The sequence below is a fragment of the Oncorhynchus tshawytscha genome, linkage group LG29, assembly GCF_018296145.1.
Source record: "Oncorhynchus tshawytscha isolate Ot180627B linkage group LG29, Otsh_v2.0, whole genome shotgun sequence".
Taxonomy (NCBI): Eukaryota; Metazoa; Chordata; class Actinopteri; order Salmoniformes; family Salmonidae; genus Oncorhynchus; species Oncorhynchus tshawytscha.
In genome coordinates, this window is record NC_056457.1 from 4,640,599 (window position 1) to 4,662,666 (window position 22,068).

General features: G+C 40.3%; 1 protein-coding gene across 1 annotated transcript in view; it reads right to left on the reverse strand.

Annotated features, from left to right (window-relative positions):
- Positions 1-2,720: 2,720 nt before the first annotated feature.
- The window catches only part of LOC112228030 (cadherin-10), a 51,169-nt gene continuing 31,821 nt past the window's right edge, over positions 2,721-22,068 (reverse strand). The window contains exons 3-12 of the mRNA XM_024393150.1: positions 20,355-20,649; positions 18,165-18,284; positions 17,360-17,527; positions 16,548-16,735; positions 15,309-15,568; positions 14,005-14,141; positions 13,524-13,645; positions 13,323-13,431; positions 5,915-6,163; positions 2,721-3,833 (exon numbers count right to left, since the gene is read on the reverse strand). Of these exons, the coding sequence (XP_024248918.1) occupies positions 3,340-3,833; positions 5,915-6,163; positions 13,323-13,431; positions 13,524-13,645; positions 14,005-14,141; positions 15,309-15,568; positions 16,548-16,735; positions 17,360-17,527; positions 18,165-18,284; positions 20,355-20,649 (2,142 nt within the window). The 3' untranslated portion in view covers positions 2,721-3,339. The remainder of the gene's footprint in view (positions 3,834-5,914; positions 6,164-13,322; positions 13,432-13,523; positions 13,646-14,004; positions 14,142-15,308; positions 15,569-16,547; positions 16,736-17,359; positions 17,528-18,164; positions 18,285-20,354; positions 20,650-22,068) is intronic.

Here is a 22,068-nt window from a genome sequence, read left to right on the forward strand (position 1 = left end):
AATGAATTATTTACTTTACCTCACGTTAGTCTCATTCCAAACGTCGTAAATTGTTGGTTATCTGCACGTACCCAGTCTTCACTATGAGTCATCCATACATCAATTGTCTTGAATAATTTATTTATTACTAACTAAGTAATTCACAGAAATGCACAAACAAACAAGGTAAATGTGGTTACAAGAAATGATAGGAGAATGTGCCCTAGTGGCCTAGACAAAAGGGGAAGTGGGGGTCGACTAAGAAGTCACTACAGAGTTAATAATTATAACAACTGAAATGCTAATCCTTTACACATGAACGCTCACTCATTCGGGAACAATTGCAATCAATATATATATTTACGCTCAGTGTGTCGTCTTGATCGCTGGTGAAAAGTTTGTTTCTTTTGTAGAATTGTCTGTCTCTCTCCCTCTCTCTCTCTCTCTGTCTTGGTTAGAGGGGATAGTTCAGAGTAACATTCATTCATTTGTTATAGAATGGATGTTTCGGCGGTTGTCGTTCTTCGCGTTCAATGATACCGAATTCCTAGCTGCAGACTAGTAATTAATATCAAAGACTTGTTCTTATTCTGTCGGTATCGATAGTCGAAGAGTTTAACCACGTGGTACGGTTAAAAGATTCAGCAATGGTTTACAACCTTTGTCCTCTCCTAATGGAGAAAAACATGGTCTGGTGATAATTTCTCAAAGTTGGGTTTTATTCGGAATTGCAGAAAAGGGCTGTCCCAGGACGCCTGACCCTAACTGGGCTCAGGGGCGGTCCTCTGATTTAATTAACTCCAATTCCCTTTTTGAATTTTCCTTCATTAAACAGTCCAAAATCACATTGTAAAATTGTGTAAACAGTATCATACTCACTCATTCATCTTATACAACAATTAGATGTAAACCTCATATCTGAGGCTATTATATAAACAGCGTTATGGTAATGTGGCCACGCCGTCTCCCATGAGCTTCCCCAAGTTGTAACAAATGGACCAGTTCGTAGCTGGATTCTTCACCGATCTTCTATACTTTCTCCGTGACATGAAATTTGTTCGGACCTCGAGTTATGTGAGGTGGAAGAAGTTCCCCTGTTCTCTATGAAAATGTACTCTCTGTTTACTGCATGTCCATGAGGAGATCCTCAGGAATTTACGACGTCTCTCTGACCACAGCAGCCTAGTTGAAGGAGGAAAGGGGGAGGCAGGGAGAGGGGGATGGGGCATTCCACACCCAAAGAGGGCAACATCATGGCAAATCTTTTTTAATCCTTGTCATAGGAGAAATAATGAAGATAAATTATAGATAAAACGTATCAGTGCTCATCGGCCATTGAACATAAACATTACACAACAAGTTGCAAATTGCAAATTCAACAATCAGTGGATTGGAAGGAATCATTTGTCACGGATCCCCCCCGTACTGCTGCTCATTCTGTTCACCATTTCCAGAGGTCGACGTCACCGGCCTTCTAGGCTGCACTGAACTGTCATTACGCACACCTGGTTCCAATTCCTCACTGGTTGTGTTTGTATAAATATGCCCTTTGTTTCCCCAATTGGTTTGTCGATTATTGTTCCCATGTCCGTTGGTTGTGTGAGTGCCTATGCATTGTCTCAGCCTGTGCTGCGTGTTTTGTGCATTGTGTATTACGGGTCTTGCCCCGTGTCGTTCTACGAGGTTTACCCTCACTCTTTTGTTTAGGTACATTCCAGTGTTTTGTATACATGTTTGTTTTGGGTGTATTAAAAACCCAGATTATGTATTCTTGCGCCTGTCTCCAAATCCTTTATACCAGCGTGACATCAGTGGCTAACTGCAAGCATTGCAAAGCAACCACTAACGTTGGCCTGCTATTCAGCGGATAATAATTTGGTCTATTTTCACCCCTTAATTTTGCCTACTGTTCTAACTTGGCGGTGCACATGTAGCCTGTAACCTGTTTTAGAGAAATGTAAACATTGAATATTGTAAGAGCTTTCAATGTCTGCTATTATGCCTCCTTTATTTATCCTACAGTTATGACTTGGTGTGCAGGGAGTACACTGTAAGAACGGCCCATGTTCTGAATGCTGTCGCTGTACATTTCAAAAGTGCTGAACAACTAGTTATATTGACTATGTCCTTCGTCGCACGCTTATTAATGTCTTAATCGAAATTACGGATTGCCTCTTATCCGCTTGTCGTCCCATTATGCCATAGTTTGTACATCTTAATTGTCAGTAGAAACCACATTTGTTTAAGCAAGTCAGCCATATCATCTATTTGAATGAACAGCTATTTGAATGAACTATGAATGAACTGTTTCGCTGCCAGACAAGTCTCTGCTGATAGCCAGGTGTAGCAGTTGTAAGGTGTTGGGACTCTGCTGTTGAGACTCTGCTGTTGGGACAGCTTTATGTAGGCCCTAACAGTTTGTGGGCAATTTGTCACTGTTATAGTGTAATTCATGTATTGTTCAGTGCTGTGTTGTGTAGTCGCTTTGCTGACATGCATCCTACATGTTTTTATTTTTTTGCCACACCAAGATTTACATGCTAAAATCACCACTGGTTGTAGCTCACGTACAGTTTCCTGTAGTTCAGATGTGACCATGTAAGATTTGCAATATGCATCATCTGCTGAATAGCAATGCTACCAAATTCCACTGATATGATGTATCATTGTATATTGTTTAGAGGCCAAGGCATGGACTATGCCCTTATCTATGGAAAAATAGGGAAAAAGTGAAGTGTTTTTGGGGAATTTTTATTAATAAAATAAGTATAAAAATATAAATATAAAACAATATGACTTGGCAATCAAACAACATGAATTCAGTGTGTAACAGTTACCCTACAACGTACACGTCCTTATTACATTGTACACCTATGATGAAATGTATCCACAGTTTGACGAATAAACCTTACCAACCGTTCACATGAACATTGTTTGTCAAACAAAGATAGTGAATAGGATATAGTATGTCCATCATGGAAAAACAGTTCATACATGTATCTATTTCAAATGTAATTTGCAGGAAAAGCTTTTTTTTTTATATACTTTTTTTCATGAATATGTTTTCCCATTAAACATTGATAGTATACAAGACTACTATCTCGTTCCTCAGTTACAAAACACATTGTCCACACCATTGTTCACAAAATTTCCTAAAATTCAAAGGCATCTTTACTGATTATACCAAAAACAGTAAAACTGTGAGAAATGTCACCACCAGTGTTGAGTGTAATGTTCAAGTCTTGAAATCTACTTGACCATTCATATGAATCAATGGATGGGTGGCAGGAAAGTGTGTGAGAGAGATTATTGAGTCATGACGTTGATGATGAGCTGCTTTCGTATAGGCCTAATTATGATCTAAGTTTCTCTCGCCGTGTCCTTCCCTATATACATATCTGCTAGTTTTTTGAACGGGGGTCCCCAGTTGCTGAGGTAATCGTACTCCTGGTCCCCCTCCACACATCCTGACTCCAGGGAGCTGAGGGACTCGGCTAGCGAGCCGCTCCCCTCATAGGCGTAGGTGGCCAGGGAGTCGTAGGGCGGCGCGGTGGGGTCCGAGTCGTTCTCATGAAGCCTCCCATGAATGAATTCTCTGACGTCGGCGTTATCCTTTATAGGAGATGTCCTCTGGAAGGGAAATAGCATCTCTGGGATGATATCCCTGCGCAGCTTGTTAGCGTCCATCACCTCTGGGTTGCGCAGCGTGCCAATATCAAAGGCCTGGGTGTCCTCCTCTCCGCCCCCTTCATCGTTGTAGCTGACGACGTTGTCTCTCACATCCTCTTTGGAGATGATCAGAGGCTCCTTCTTCCTCTGCTGCCTCCTCAGGGCAGCGAACAGCACCACAATCACTATAGACAACAAAGAGAGAGAATAACTTGAGTATGAGATGGGAGAGGAGTGGGCTTCGATACATGTGTCATGCATTAAGGAGATTCAGAAATGCACAGAAGAGAGAAAGACGCATTTGCTATCAGTGATAAATCCGCTGCACTGCCGCGGGCACTCACCTCCTTTTATTAAAGATTCAGCAGAAAAGATTTTCTTTCTCTTTTCCGCTTAACTTCACATTCACTGTAGAAAAGCTGTAGCACTTGAAAGAGTGCCTCCTTTTTTCTCTCTCTCAAGTCAGACTACACTTACACACATGATTAAATGCATCTTACCATATTTTCATTTCTGAGCAGGACTTTTAATCAAAACTTGCCAGCATGAGCAGAAATTTGCATCCAGAGAGTGGCGCTATGAGAGTGTGGGATTTTTATGGGGTCCAGCTCATTATTTTCATGAAAAAGGACCAAAAATAGCTAAAATAATTCCAGCCAGTGTTACTCCCTCCTCCTCCTCTTCCTCCTCCTCCTCTTTCCACCTCTCAGCAGGTGCTGTAGTGCTCTACCTGCCTCCCACCTAGGTGTTAATTATAAAGCTCTCTCTGCAGGAGGGGCTCTTTAGAGGCCCTGTGACCAGAACTTTCTGACTGACCCATGCTGTGGTTTTGGGCGGTTTGGGGTGGCGAAGAGGAGGAGAAGCAGGAGGGCAAACTGTTCCAGCTCAGTGCCTACTGCCTGCCTGCCTGTCTGTCGGAGGCACAGTAGAGGTGAATTAGACAGCCTGTCATAGGGGTTCAAGCGAGAACCATTGGATAATGAGCAGATGTCATGATATTTCGCTCAAAAGGCAAGCATGGGGTTCAACCTTCAGCACTTCCAAACTGAGTGAGCCAGAAGCCAGAGCTACAGTTGAGCTCTCTTCAGTGTGAGACAGACAAGTGAAGGGAGACTGTGAGGAGGAACAGGCATGCAGTGGAAGAAATGTCAATACTTAATTTGCTAGGGAGGAATCAGTTGCTAGGTGAGGATGCAAACATGATTCTAGTTAAGTGGAGATCATAAAACAGGTGTTTGTGAAAGAAAGATAGCATACACATGAAGAGGTGAACACATCAATAGATGAGCTGGGTCTCTGCAGTATCGCGTGAGGAGGAAGATTAGCATACACACTCAGGCTCATTAGAACCTGTGTAATATTGTGTATAACACAGGGCTAAGTGCTGTTCTTAGGCACGATGTGAAGTGAAGTACACAAAGAAAACTCAGTGGATATGTATGTTGCCGTTAGGTCACTGTCATGACTTTTAATGGGATAATTGAATTGATCAACATCTTAAATAGGCTCCTGCTATATGATGCTGCTTTGGTACACTGGGGTTATGCTTGGCCAAGTGCAGTACCAGGTTCAAAGTCAGTTTTTTGGCCATTACTTATTTATATACCCTTGAACATAAGCACTACATATTTTAGCTTTTTGCCGTGGAAAATGACATGCATACTTGCAGTTTTGCACTGTGTGCTTTTACAATACTGCATTAGCTCACAAAGGGGGCTGAAGTGGTGCTTTAGGAAGTCAGGAAATAGCATGTGACCTACTTTAGCACAGAAAAAAACAAACCTTTTTGTCAAGTGGATATATCCACTAATGAAAGCTTTCATCCCGCTACGCCATTTTCATGAGGAAACACACTGTATTTACACAAGCAACCAGCAAAGTATGCCTCAGCGAGTGGTCCCACATTCAACTATCTTTAGTTGAAGAATGATGATGAAAGGAATACACACAAAGAAGAAGGAGTCACAGAAGTAGCACAGTGGATTTAAGTGCTGTCGAAGGACTTTGTGACTACAGACCTGTTCAGCACAGTGCAGTATATTTATTTGTGGTAGAGTCCAACACAGCCCATAATAATTACCTCCACTTTGTAATACGTGAATTGGATACCGTGTGTTTAGACTTAAGAAGATTACTTGAGTGCTCTGACTCTGATTTGGGTGTCTCCCAAATGGCACCATATTCCCTATACGTTTGAACAGAGCCTTATGGGTTCTACACAAAGCCGTTGACTGTCTGTACCAGTGTAATTGATAGTAATACTTACTCAAGAGGATAATGACACAGAGCAGGATAGCCACCAGGGCTCCAGTGCTCAGCCCGGCAGACAGCAGAGCCTCAGTGTTGCAGGACTGCATGTTCCCCCGGCTGTCGCAGGCACACACATTCACAGTCAAAGTGCTGGTGCTGCTCTGGATAGGGTAGTCATTGTCCGAGATCACCACGGGCAGTAGGTAGGTATTCATCTCACGCCGGCTGAATCCTGCCCTCCGAGTCAGGATCCTGGCTGTGTTATCTAAGGGGTGGATTGCAGAGGAAAGAAATAGAGGATTGGAGAAATTAAAGGTAGTTTGTAATGTTTTGAACAAATGGCCCCCCTAAAGCTTGTATCGTTGCAGCTCCATAGGTTACAAAAAAGTACATAATACATCTCAAACCATCACTGTAACAAATTGCTGTAAATTTACAGCATCAAATGTACAGTTAGCTACTGTAATTATATATGACAATACAGTACTGTAAAGAGCAATGCATGTTGGGGGCTCAATGGCATTCTGCTACGCTGCTGTAAAATGACATGCAGCCAAAACAGGCCTTTTGGGATATTTCAAATACAAGTGTGGGAAAAGACCGATTGGAAAGCAAATGGTTCCTCCGGAAAAGAGAAGACTAATCAGCCTGTAGGCTCACCAAATAAACAGCAAAAAAAGAAATGTTCCTTTTTCAGGACCCTGTCTTTCAAAAATCATTCGTAAAAATCCACACTGTTTCCTATGCTTGTTCAATGAACCACAAACAATGAATGAACATGCACCTGTGGTACGGCTGTTAAGACACTTTTAGCTACAGACGGTAGGCAATTAAGGTCACAGTTGTGAAAACTTAGGACACTAAAGAGGCCTTTCTACTGACTCTGAAAAACACCAAAGGAAAGATGCCCAGGATCCCTGCTCATCTGTGTGAATGTGCCTTAGGCATGCTGCAAGGAGGCATGAGTAATGCAGATATGGCCAGGGAAATACATTGCAATGTCTGTACTGTGAGATGCCTAAGACAGCGCTACAGGGAGACAGGACGGACAGCTGATCGTTCTCGCAGTGGCAACCACGTGTAAAAACACCTGCACAGGATCGGTACATTCGATCATCACACCTGCGGGACAGGTACAGGATGGCAACAACTGCCTGAGTTACACCAGGAACGCACAATCCCTCCATCAATGCTCAGACTGTCCGCAGTAGGCGGAAAGAGGCTGAACTGAGGGCTTTTAGGATTGTTGTAAGGCATGTCCTCACCAGACATCACCAACAATAACATGCTCAGACTGTCCGCAGTAGGCTGAAAGAGGCTGAACTGAGGGCTTTTAGGCTTGTTGTAAGGCATGTCCTCACCAGACATCACCAACAATCACCTTCGCTGGACCAGAAAGGACTGGCAAAAAGTGCTCTTCACTAACGAGTCGCGGTTTTGTCTCACCAAGGGTGATGGTCGGATTCGTGGTTATAGTCGAAGGAATGAGCGTTACACCGAGGCCTGTACTCTGGAGCGGGATACATTTTGGGCGGCAGGATAGCCTAGTGGTTAGAGCGTTGGACTAGTAACCGGAAGGTTGCAAGTTCAAGTTCCCGAGCTGACAAGGTTCAAATCTGTCGTTCTGCGCCTGAACAGGCAGTTAGCCCACTGTTCCTAGGCCGTCATTGAAAATAAGAATTTGTTCTTAACTGACGGCAAGTTAAATAAAGGTAAAAAATTAAATAAAACTTGGAGGTGGAGGGTCCGTCATGGTCTGGGGTGGTGTGTCACAGCATCATCGAACTGAGCTTGTTGTCATTGCAGGCAATCTCAACGCTGTACATTACTGGGAAGATATCCTCCTCCCTCATGTGGTACTCTTCCTGCAGGCTCATCCTGATATGACCCTCCAGCATGACAATGCCACCAGCCATGCTGCTCGTTCTGTGCGTGATTTCCTGCAAGACAGGAATGTCAGTGTTCTGCCATGGCCAGCAAAGAGCCCGGATCTCAATCCCATTGAGTACATCTGGGACCTGTTGGATCGGAGGGTGAGTTCTAGGGCCATTCTCCACAGAAATATCTGGGAACTTGCAGTTGCCTTGGTGGAAGAGTGGGGTAACATCTCACAGCAAGAGCCGGCAAATCTGGTGCAGTCCACGAGGAGGAGATACACTGCAGTACTTAATGCAGCTGTTGGCCACACCAGATACTGACTGTTACTTTTGATTTTGATCCCCCTTTGTTCAGGGACACATTATTCCATTTATGTTAGTCACATGTCTGTGGAACTTGTTCAGTTTATGTCTCAGTTGTTGAATCTTATTATGTTCATACAAGTATTTACACGTTAAGTTTGCTAAAAAATAAATGTGGTTGACAGCGAGAGGACATTTCTTTTTTTGCTGAGTTTATGTTATGAACTTTTACATATGCCTATTGAGTGAACAGTATTGTCTCAGAAAGTAAAACAAGAGAGAGGCTTTTGACAAAAGGGCATCAGCCATCGCCGGTGAGTTAGCTGCGCATCATTGGGTGAGTCAGTGAAACTGGAAAGCTTTTTTAGGACTTAAATTTCCTTCTCATATTGTACAATACACTGTATGTGTCTCCACACACCTAGGCCTAGGCTATTGATGGATTCAAGACAAGGTAGTTTTTATTGATCTCAGATTCTCAGTTTGTCTGTGTCTAAGTAGGCTGTAATTTCAGTTGTGAGGTAATAAAAACAATTCTGCTAAAATCTTCATTGATATAAAATGATGTAAAATTGCATGAAATCCAGTTATAATCCGGTTCCTAGGCTACAAACTTTTTCCCCAATGTGTGCAACTTCGGCAAGCACCTCTACCCTACTGCTCTTTGCCAGTACGCAAAATCTGGTACCTCAAAGCCCCCGAAGTCACCCCTGATATGTGTAGGGGACAGATTGGCGACGCAGTAAATCTCAAACCTGTAATGGTTGCGTGTTTAACTATGTCCTCTAGATCTGTTTTTCCCTGTAGTCACTGCCAGTTTAGAAGCCTTTGTTAAAGTCTCTACAAGTGCAAGTAATATAAAACACCAAATATGAATTGGTGTGCTGTAATATATACTGTAATTACATATTCAATGTTAGCAATTGTTGTGATTGTATTACAATACAATTGAACAATAAAGTACTGTATTGCTGTTTGCTCTATATTTACAGAAGCATCGTGTAAATGATGGTGCATTGTGGAAAAAAATGTGTGGGAGGGGAAATCGCTGGCTTATAAACACATTTTGAGGCGTGCCTTGTAAGTGGCTATACTCACCCGTTAGTAAGAATTCTGTACCAACTGAACTGACATGTGGTAGTTGTGTCTGAGCATTTTAATGTGCATAGGAAACAGATCACAATGGTAACTAGTCTTAAAATGTTACTGATTTGCTAAGATATAGTGGCTTGCAAAAGCATTCACCCCCTTGACATTTTTCCTGTTTTGTTGCTTTACAACCTGGAATTTAAATAAAAACATTTGGGGGGTGTTTGTATAATTTACTTACACCACATGCCTACCACTTTGAAGATGCAAAATATTTTTTCTTGTGAAACAAACAGGAAATAAGCCTGCATAAACTATTCACCCCGCCAAAGTCATTACTTTGTAGAGCCAACTTTTGCAGCAATTACAACTGCAAGTCTCTTGGGGTATGTCTCTATAAGCTTGGCACATCTAGCCACTGGGATTTTTGCCCATTCTTCAAGGCAAAACTCCTCCAGCTCCTTCAAGTTGGATGGGTTCCGCTGGTGTACAGCAATCTTTAAGTCATACCACAGATTCTCAATTGGAATGAGGTCTGGGCTTTGACTAGGCCATTCCAAGACATTTAAATGTTTCCCCTTAAACCACTTGAGTGTTGCTTTAGCAGTATGCTTAGGGTCATTGTCCTGCTGGAAGGTGAATCTCCACCCCAGTCTCAAATCTCTGGAAGACTGAAACAGGTTTCCCTCAAGAATGTATTATTTATTTATATTATATTTAGCATCAACCATCATTCCTTCAATTTTGACCAGTTTCTCAGTCCCAGGGCCTATGAAAAACATCCCGACATGATGCTGCCACCACCATGCTTCACTGTGAGGATGGGGTTCTCGGGGTGATGAAATGTGTTGGGTTTCCGCCAGACATAGCGTTTTCCTTGATGGCCAAAAAGGTCAATTTTAGTCTCATCTAATCAGAGTACCTACTTCCGTATGTTTCGGAGTCTCCCGCATACCTTTTTGCAAACACCAAATGTGTTTGCTTATTTTTCTTTAAGCTTTTTTCTGGCCACTCTTCCGTAAAGCCCAGCTCTGTGGAGTTTACTTCTTAAAGTGGTTCTATGGACAGATATTCCAATCTCCGCTGTGGAGCTTTGTAGTTCCTTCAGGGTTATCTTTGGTCTCTTTGTTGCCTCTCTGATTAATGCCCTCCTTGCCTGGTCTGTTTTGGTGCCATATTTATTCAATTTTTTTATGATGGATTTAAAGTTTCTGATATTTTTTTATGACCAAACCCTGATATGTACTTCCCCACAACTTTGTCCCTGACCTGTTTAGAGAGCCCCTTGGTCTTCATGGGGCTCCTTGCTTAGTTGTGTTGCAGACTCTGGGGCCTTTCAGAACAGGTGTATACATATTCAGATCATGTGACAGATCATGTGATACATAGATTGCCACAGTTGGACTTTATTTAACAAATTATGTGACTTCTGAAGGTAATTGGTTGCACCAGATCTTATTTATGGGCAAAGGTGGTGAATACATATGCACACACCACTTTCCCAGTTTTTTTTATATTTTTTTTAACATGTCATTTTTTTATTTTGTGTATGTCCATTACATGAAATGCAAATAAAAATCCATTTAAATTACAGGTTGTAATGCAAAAAAATGGGAAAAACGCCAAGGGGGATGAATACTTTTGCAAGGCACTGTATTTTTGTCTGTTTTGCATTGTGCTCAGTGCAAGTTTGGAAGCATCTGTTTAGGCCTCTAGAAGTACACGTCATATAAAACAACTAATAATCATACATATGCTGTAATTGCAAATATCTAGCAGACAAACTGCTTGCAGCAATCCCATGTAGTTACTGTAAAACACTAATATTATGATTAAAGTAGCACTTACTTTCATATAGAAGTCACATCTTACAGTATTTTACTGTAGCATGGCTCTGATATTACTTTAACCTCTACGGGATTGATGTCCCCCCGCGGGACGGTTGAGCCAATGTAGGATATGGGGGGATTAGCATGAGGTTGTAAGTAACAAAAACAATTCCCAGGACACAGACACATCTGATACAGGCAGAAAGCTTAAATAGATGTTACTCTAACTGCACTGTCCAATTTACAATAGCTATTATAGTGAAAGAATACTATGCTATTGTTTGAGGAGAGTGCACAATTATGAACTTGAAAATGTATTAATAAACCAATTAGGCACATTTGGGCAGTCTTGATACAACATTTTGAACAGATATGCAATGGTTCATTGAATCTGTCTAAAACTTTCCACGTACACTGCTACCATCTAGTGTCCAAAATCTAAATTACGCCTGGGCTGGAATAATACATTATGGCCTTTTTCTTGCATTTCAAAGATGACGGTACAACAAAAAAATGATTTATTTTATATATTTTACCAGATCTAATGTGTTATATTCTCCTACATTCCTTTCACATTTCTACAAACTTCAAAGTGTTTCCTTTCAATGTAATCAAGAATATGCATGTCCTTGCTTCAGGTCCTGAGCTACAGGCAGTTAGATTTGGGGATGTAATTTAGGTGAAAATTGAGAAAAAGAGTCAGATCCTGGAAGTTTAGGGCCTAAAGAACACTGGTGGTAAATTACTGTGAATATTAGAATAATATTCTTGTCACTACCCAGAGGTGGGCAAAGATACATAAAAAAGTATCTTTCAACAAATACATAGAATCTTGAAGAGCAATGTATTATTAACTACTACAGCATTCTCAGTAATGGCTACAGAGATGTTTTACTTGTTATGACTGTGATATGTGTTTATTTATCAACCTTAGTTTAATGCATTGACTGTAAGTCAGTCTGGACAAGAGTGTATGCTAAACGACCAAAATGTGAAAATAAAAATTTGCAAAGCACACTGCTTGGTATTATTTTATATTTTAATAAAATGTGGCCTTATTTGTGGTCAGAGCTCATTAGAATAATACCCAGCATTGTGCTTTGCAAGTGTTTATATTTACATGTACATTTTGGTCATTTAGCAGACACTCTTATCCAGAGCAACTTGCAATCAGTTCATTAAACTAAGGTAGATAAAAAGAGCATATGAATGTAACACTGTGGCAAGTAAAAAATGATGTTACTGTGTATGTTGTTGTAATTAAGCAGACTACCTGCAAGTCTATGTTGAAAGAGATAGATAGGATAGGATGGGGAAAACTGAGGGTTGGGATGTGGAATTGGAATTGGAGACAAGTGGGAGTGGAGTTGCTGTGTGGGAGATAGCATGAGGGTCAAAGTAATAATAATAGATAAAAGTAATACAAATTCAAAATAAAACAATATGAAAAGTACATTTGAATGACACTGAGGGGCAGTGTTTTTACAACTAATGCCGGTTTGCCTGAGACTGATGTCGTGCAGGTGTTTGTACACATGCATATCCACACACTCTCATTCAAATAAACATATACAAGAACACACACATACAGTACATATAATAGTGCCAGACATGCACACAAACATATACAGTTGGCATTGCTGTTGTGATTTTAGTTGTCCTTGATGTCCTTTGTTTTAAATGTTTTATTTTTATTTTTGCATTGTTGTTTGCTGTTTTCTTCTGTATTTCCCTTTTCTCTTTAGTTTATTCTCTTGGTTGTTGGTGCATTGGGGGGTTCTTGGGGGTGAGGAATGGAATTATATGTTTTTTTTCTTCCTGGGGGGGACTGTGGGAGTGGTCTTGAATGGTTGAGGGACAGCTATCGGGGAACTGTGGGGTGGTTCATGTGAGCAGGGCATTGAACCCAGATGCTTATGTGTGTCTCTCTGAATGGGAATCTGTTTGATGACTGGTATGATGTAGTTGTTGAGCGGCTTCACTGCAAGTATATTGTATGTTTCGGATATTCAATAACACATTTTTTTTTTTAAGTCTATGTTTAAACTTGAAAATACAAGATACATGAGTGAATTAAACTATTTCAAAATAAAATATAGGTACTTCAGGCCATTGATATCCAAATGACAAATAAGTCTTGACACATCTATATCAAATAACAGAAATGTGCTGCCAGTATTACAAGATTACTACTGTTCACTACAACAATTACAAGACATTTTTTTGCAGTGAACAGTATGAACAGATAATGGCCAGATACAAATCATTCACTACTACTCACTAAATGCTACTAGTCAATAAAGAATTACAGAAGGCTAATGTTTACCTTCATTGTCAACGATAGTGAAGTTTGGATTGGAGGAGCTTATGCTGAAGACAAACTTATGTCCAACAAGGGGCTCATCTGTGTCAACCGCACTTATCGTCTGAATCAGCTGTGGATAGTGAAACAAAAAGGCATTCGAAAACATATGTACTTTCTTCAGGCTTTTCCTCAACATTCTTAGTATTATGATGTCTACTTTACCTGTCCTGATTGGACATTTTCACAGACAAATGTCTCGTAATACATGGCAAATTCAGGTGCATTGTCGTTAACGTCCAGGACCTTGATGAACACTGGGACTCGAGTGGTTTGGCGAGGGTTACCTAAACAAGATGTTTGAAGTGTGTTAGCAGGCCCAGACAGTAGACCCCTCAAATTGAAATCTGGACCTTGAAGCCAGTTCCGCTGCTTTTAAAAATGTCTCCCCCTCTAATAAGGGACTGATTTAGACCTGGGACACCAGGAGAGTGGAACATATGCAGATTTGTTCATTTTTTATTTAACTAGGCATATGTGAACATGTGCAGCTTTTGCATCCCATTTAGGTGTCTTTGTCTATTTTCAAAAGTGCATAAATGCCTCTAGCATCAAAAATGTGTGTAATAACAAAGGCCACAAAATTTAGCATACATGCACAATATTTTTTGCCAAAAAAGTAATAAAAAGAGGATGTTTATCTTACTTATTTCAGTTGCAACAACAGAGATGTTATGCCATTTTGACATCTCCCTGTCGAGGCCTTTCAGTGTTGTAATGGTGCCGTTAACAGAATCAATGTTGAACAGTCTCTCCAAATCGGTATGGCGGTCAATGGAGTATCTGCATAGAGTAATACAAATACATCATGTTTGATTGTGTAAAACTGTCCCTCATTTTAATTTACCCATATTAATCGAGACATGATTCAAATCAAATGAATCATATGGACATGATGTTTTGTCCCAGACATAAAGCTGTAGTTCTTGTCTCCTGTGATAAATTCCATCAATATCATTAATTATGTTTGAGCATAATAACATAGGAGTCTATTAAAAAATACACTACAAATCACCTAATGTTGGCTCGCACAGTATGTATCATTCCTCTCCTTCTATTTCCTTTGTCAGGAAATAATGAGTACTTATATACCGCTGTCTCATTTATCATTGTCAACTTATATATTCGACTGACATTCCTCATTGTGCTGCACGAGCAGAGACTGGCATGTCTCCATGTTGGAGAGAGAGACAGACGGACGGACGGATAGATGGAACGGGCAGACAGACAGATGGGCAGGTAGATACACAGAGAGACAACAGACAGACAAATACACAGACAGACAGGCGCCATATGTGTGGAACAGCGCAGTGTGAATCGATAGAGCAAATTAGGCTCTTTGACTTTGTGCCGCTACCACACTGGGCTAGCTTACATAATTCTGTGGAAATAAACAGTGTCTGTATTCTCATCACAGTGCCGTCAACAAGGAGGGACCCATCAATAATTTGCTTTTCTTCCAACCACCCTCTCTCCACACTGACACTCGGATACACTGATGGATTCGATTAGCAAAGCAAACCACATTTCCACATCCAAAAATGTAATGGTTGTTATAGATTTATTACCACACCAGGAATTGTTTATTTGTATTGCTACCTTTTATTCTTTGTTTCTTACACCATAATAGTTCATTAGGTTATGAAACAATCAAATTACCTAAATTAAAACATCTTTATTCAGCGAGGGAACATCTATAAACAATCAACTAATCAACCAACTACATGTAGTCAATCAATCAATCAATCAACCAATGAAACCCTGTGGAGTATTTGAATTTATAACAAAGATGCTGAGCCAGATCAGTTCAATGTACGGTCTGAGTCTTAACTGGCACCATACAACCTATATGGTGCACTCTTTTGACAAGCGCCCTGGTGGGCCTGGCCAAAAGAAGTGCACTGCATTAGGGAATAGGGTGCAATTTGACATGCAGACACAATTACTTACTTGACTGAGTTGTTGTCAGCATCGGGGTCCCTGGCAGACACCACACCAACAAAGCTGCCAGCGGCTGTGTCCTCGTGTACCTCAATGATATAAGGGTTCCTGCTAAACACTGGCGGCTCATCCACATCCTCTATCGTCACCCTCACCATGGCATCATCTTTGAAAGGAGGGTTTGGACTGTACATGAACCTGGGGTCCAGATAGGTGTTAGTCACCTCCACTTTGAATGAGTACGTCCTTTGTTTCTCATAATCCAGTTGCTATGAAGAAAATGAAAAAGATAAACCATCAATAATTATTCAATAGAATTAATTTACTATCATAACTGAAAGTAAACTGAAAGTTTATGCTTAAGTTGATAAACTTGGTCGATTATTGGTTGAAATAAAAACTAGTGAATGAGTAAAGTAAAGCGGAGCTCCCCTACTTATCTCCTTACAGCTTTATACCTACTGTATCTATGCGTTTCGTTATAACTACTGTATCTATGAGTTTCTTTATACCTACTGTACCTATGAGTTTCTTTATACCTACTGTATCTATGAGTTTCTTTATGCCTACTGTATCTATGAGTTTCTTTATACCTACTGTATTCATGAGTTTCTTTATGCCTACTGTATCTATGAGTTTCTTTATACCTACTGTATCTATGAGTTTCTTTGTACCTACTGTATCTGAGTTTCTTTATACCTACTGTATTTATGAGTTTCTTTATGCCTACTGTATCTATGAGTTTCTTTATGCCTACTGTATCTATGAGTTTCTTTATACCTACTGTATCTATGAGTTTCTTTATACCTACTGTATCTATGAGTTTCTTTATACCTACTATATTTATGATTTTTTTTGCACACCTTTAGATATTAAGGACTGCTATCAGGGTGTCATTTTTAATCTGAGCCTATATATACAGTATGTACGCACCGTCTTCTTTTCACTTAGGCTCTCCAATTTGCATAATTGGCCGAGGCTCTGAAAAGTATGGCCCTGGCTAAGAAAAGAAAAGCTAAACCTGGATTTCAAAAGTCTCAAAGACTCTTTATACAAATTCCCAGAAGGAATAAGGGTCTCTTGACAGTGAACAGGATTAAGTACTTTCATGAAGATGATAATAATAGAAGATGGGTTTAGTTTAGAGAGAGGATAACTATATACACAAAGTGGTATCTTGTGATTTGAAGCAGTTGGGTCATAAGCAATTAAAACATGAGAACATTGTACTGGAAGTTTAGGGCCTACCTTTTTTACCCTGATAACGCCCTCCTGTGTGTTTTGGTCAGAGATGATCGTGAACATATCCTGTCCGTCTCGGTCGACGATGCTATACTGCATCTCAGCATTCCGCCCCACGTCCGCATCGTTAGCCTTGATCCGACCTATGGCTGCTCCTACTTCAGCCGACTCCAGAGTGCTCAGACGAAACGTATCTGGGGAGAAGAAGAAAATACGATAAAAAGAATTGAATAGAAACAGAATAAGCAACAGAGTTTTATCCCCCAGATTCTTTGCACCCTGGGATGATGTGATGTGTATTTTTAAATGTTTGTTTATCTACGTCTCCTGGGGGAGAAGTATATATAAAAGGTACTCCACTTTCAGCTTCAATTAAGTAGCGCAGATTTTTTATAGAGTTTGTCTTGTGTGGAAAAGTTCCGGTTTGTTTTGTCATTAGTTGTGGGACTCCTTCAGAAAGGATTATTATGTACAGATTGTTCCCTTTTCGACTCTGATGCCAGTCCTACCCGTAGGCTACGTACATAGCACAATATCTGCCTTTTAACTGATGAAGTTTCAGCATAATTGTAGTAAATGGGTTATTAGTTATGCCATAACCCATTACTCAAAACCAACTTTTGACAGAGGTCAAACCAACACTGACTTAAGAAAGAGCTCACAGGATATCGTCGATGCATGCCAGATTAACAATTGTCGTCTCAGTTTTAAAAAAATTGCACAGTGATAGCGAAAAGAGAGCACATACATGTACAGCACTTTTTGTCTCCACGAAAAACAGAATATCAACAACGATGAGAAGAGAGAAGGTCTCTTACGGTTAGCAAAGCGCGGTGGGCTGTCATTCTCATCAGAGAGGGTAATGCTGACTGTGGTGGTCCCTGATAACCCACCCATCTGGCCAGCCATGTCTTTAGCCTGGATCACAACCTGGTAGTTCTCCTTGGTCTCCCTGTCCATGTTAGGCAGGGCTGTTCTAATCGTGCCTGAATGAGAAAACAGACTATTATCAATATGACTGGTCAGGTTTAACTTGAGATTAAAATAATTTACAAGGACAATATCTACTTAATTTAGAGTAAATACATTTGAATTGCCAGTCCTCAATAGAATATGTGCAATATATCACAAGAATGTTGTAGTTATCAAAAGAAGGTATCAAAAGCCGAACACTACTGTAAAATGCTATCTATAACCTAAAATGATTATTCGGCTGTCCTCATAGGAGAACCCTTTTTGGTTCCAGGTAGAACCTTTTTGGTTCCATGCAGAACCCTTTCCTCAGAGGGTTGTAGATGGAACCCTGACACTGAAAAGGGTTATCCTATGGGGACAGCCAATGAACCCTAAGAGTGTATATTAACACACCAAGCCATTGAGTTCACAGCAGCCATTGTATTCACCCACTATTAAAATATCCTTTCCAGGTGCCATCTGACTAACATAGAGATAGAGAGGAAAACCATGAATAAGCTCAACTCACTTATCATTCCCTAAACAAACACCCCATACTGAGTGCTGTTGGGTCTCTGTTTGCAGAGTAGAGGAGGAAAGATAATATACACACATGATGGCTTCTTTCAAGTGTTTGCATGCCCATTGTGGGTGTTGTGATTAGATTACCATTGTCTGAATCCACTGAGAAATATGGTTGACCCTGTAGAATACTGTACACAAGCTTGGCACTGTTCCCATATGTTTGATCATCAGCATCTGTCGCGGTGACTTGAATAACTGATGTGCCTGTGGAGGAGAAGATAGAGAACGTACAATACATAGCAAAGTATAGATAATGCACAAATTATATAATTTGGTGCGTGCTTCTATTTGTCCTATTTCACACATGTACAAGTGTGTATTAGTATATAATTGGAAATGTGTTTCTTGCATATCCCAACTCTCCCTGAGATACCCTCGGAGAGTGGTGCACGGCCATGGTCTGCCATTATTAACGGCGACCCTGGAACAATTAGTGTTAAGTGCCTTGCTCAAGGGTACATCAACATATTTTTCCCAGTTATTGGCCCAACAGTCTACTCGCTAGGCTGCCTTATCTCTGCATCCAACATAATGCACATCCATACATTCACGGAAATGTACATAGCTATACAGAGCAATTACTAGGAACGATCTAGCATGCATATAATAAAGTAATTATAAGCACAATAACATTTTACAAAACAATTTGAAATGCGATCCAGCTCAAAGGGAGGTAGAAGTTCTGTGAGGCCTTGTAATTTATGTTGCACAGTACCTAGTTAACCTTGCCTAGGGAAATATGAACAACACACAGCTCTTGTCATTATAAATATAGCTAAAAATAATAAATTCCCCAAAAAACATTTCCACAGAATGCATAATAGTCATCTATGAAGGGGACGTAAATTGAGCTGAAATGATTCAAGTTCTGCTAAGGGTGAACAATAGAGTACAGTTTTACATTTTTGGGGCAAAAATGTAATTCTTGTTCTAATACTAAGCCTCTAGGGGCTGTTTTCCCAGATACAGTCCTAGACAAAAACTCATGTTCAACTGATATTCTCCATTGAAAGTGCCACTTAGTCCAAGACTAGTCTTAATCTATGTCTGGGAAACTGGCCCCTAGAGTGTGGGTTCATAGCCCTTTGTTGTACTTACATTGTCTAGCCACTGCTAGATGCCAAGTGACATCCTATTCCCTATGTAGTGCACTATAGGGAATAGGGTGACATTTGGAACACATTTGTCCTTGGCATTCTGGAGACCTCTGTAACGTCCTGGCTAAGTCGGACTATCTTCAAGCATACTAATGACTGCTGGAACAGCTGTCTGCAATGAGAATATGAAAGGGGGCTACCTGCTGACTCTTCACAGATGCCTGCTCTGACAAACCAGTTTGCACCCTCTAAACACATGGGATGCATCCCTATGGGCCCTGGTCAAAAGAAGTGCACTATGGAAAGAGTGCCATTTGGGATACAACCATGGGCAGTTTGTTCATCTGTTTGGTGAAGCATTGGTGACCGTGTCCAATGATTTGGTAATGGCTATGCACTTCACACACAAGGAATCCCATGATAAATGCTTCACTCTAGCATTACCGAGGGTATGTATGAATGCATGAATAACAAATTAATGAAATAATGATTGGAAGAAATGGATGGATTAATGTATTAATTAACAGACAAATAGAAACTGGAAGCATCAACCTTTGAGGGAAGTCTGCCTGTTAGCACAAGTGGTTTACAGTGCTTTTACTGTACAACGTTTACTTATACAGTACACCTTTTCACAGTGCCCAACCCAGAGCTTGTTGAGTCTGATCTTCAATAAATAATGGTTGGTTACCTCACAGAAAGAAAAGTATTCAATGCATATTGCCAATGCTGGATGTTTTAACCGCAACATCCTCTCTCTGGAGTCAGCCAGCAATTCAATCATTATGTGAACACAATAGAGAACCATTATTTTTCATATTGGCAAGTAAGTTTTACTTCAATGGTGATTACACTTTCTATTAATTTGTAGGCTCATGATTGGAAATTGATTCCAGTTCTCCTGTTTGCATGTTTAAAGCTTTGTTGGTATTCATGCCTACTGGTTAATCTATATTATCTGAATTCATTTGAGTGTGATGAAGCAAAACCTTCACTTTAATGATAGCTTCAATTTCAACCTTCCACTATTATTATATTGTCGTGTGAATGACATGATTTGAATGATATGCAGTTCATTGCTTATCTCTGCCTCTGTGAACTATATAGGTTTAAGAAAGAATTGTCATTCACATTTCTCCACAGAAATAAAGCATCACAAGAAGACCAACTTACTCACCTACGTCAGACATCTCTGGGACACTGGCGAAATAAAGGTCTTTAGAGAACTTTGGCTCATTGTCGTTGATGTCGTGGATCTTGATGTTAAATTCAGTATCAGCCTCCAGTGTCTCATTGGTCCTCTTGTCCACCACCGTAGCGTGGAGTGTGTATATGGCCCTCTCCTCCCTGTCCAACCTCTTAGTGGCGTGAATGTCACCTGAGTTCTCGTCTATTAAAAACAAGCTTCCCACCCCTTCTCCAGTGAGAATGTACTTCACGTTACCATCGCCTCTGTCCATATTCGAGTGCAGCTGTGGATAGAGAGAAAAGCTGTGTAAGAGTTTTTATTTGAGATGGAGAGAGCATTCAGTGTTAGTCAGGAAATGTGAAATGTACATGAAAATAAAATAACAAATACAGTTGTCAGGTTTATGTAAAGAACAGATTCAACTTCAAATGTGCCATTAAAACTTTACATCTGCCTTCGATTAGTCTCTCAGGACAGATAGTCATACTTTATATCTTGCGATCATGAGCTTGAGATCTTAAGCTCACAATATTGTCCTTGAATACATTCAATCCACAGATATTTGATTTCAGCATTTTTTTACTATTGGCTACCAATCACCATCCCTCAGAATTGTTTAATTCATCTGTATATTTGAGAAATGGAAAAACAAGAATGCTAGCTCACAGACTGCTCTAATGAAAATGGTTATTGTTTGTATCTTGTATGGTTATTGCATGGACCTTACATTCCACCCGTTAAATGACACAAAAATAAAAACATAAACGGTTTCTCAGAGACTGCTCTAAACATGTTTCATGTTTGGCACAGAACTCTCATCTAGAATATTGTGTTCCAGCTGTTTCTTAGGAACATGAGTGTCTGCTTAAAGTGTGTCCTTCAAATTGATTGCAATACTTCTTATCCTGATTGTGACTGCCCCCTGAAGTGGTCATTTCTAAAGCAGGATGTCCCTGTCTGATCAAAATAGTTATATTCTGTGGGCAATTTCAAACGGACAATTTCGAACGGACAACCCTTGAGGTGTCATGTATTTCATGTTACAACACAGACACCAATACTGTAACAAGTACTACCCCTTACAAACAAGTCCTACAGGAATCATACGGGGGAAAAAAAACAGGAATCATGCAGGACGATTCCTTCGTTTCCTGTGGCCAGGTAAAAAACAAAACAAACATAGGGGAAAAATATCCTACAGCAAAAGGCAAAACCTTGATTGGAATGATTTTTGCAACAACTTTTCCTTGAAGCATCAACAGTCACAAAGCACAGACCAATCTTATTTTCATAATTCCATAATTCAAGACTTTGGTTGAAGACCAAAAATAGACAGAAGCTCAATCTGATACCATATGCCAAGTAGCATAAAATCATGTCACTTTGACTCTAAATCCATTTAGCTCCCTAATGTCTTCCGTCTGCGACGTTGCCTTCAGGGCAGATCCAAAAATAAAGATTTCTAAGGAGATTGGATGACAGAATGAGAAGACTTGTTTCATATTTTATGGGCTATTTGTTTAGCTGAATGGTTACTTCATTCTTAAAGATACTAGCCTTTGCACTTGCATGTTACCATACTGTGTAGGCCTACTGCATGGATGACCCCCTCCTCCCCCTCTGAGTGAGTTTTCCTCCTTCTCAAATCAAATAAAAGTTTATTTGTCATGTGCCCCGAAGACAACAGGTGAAATGCTTACTT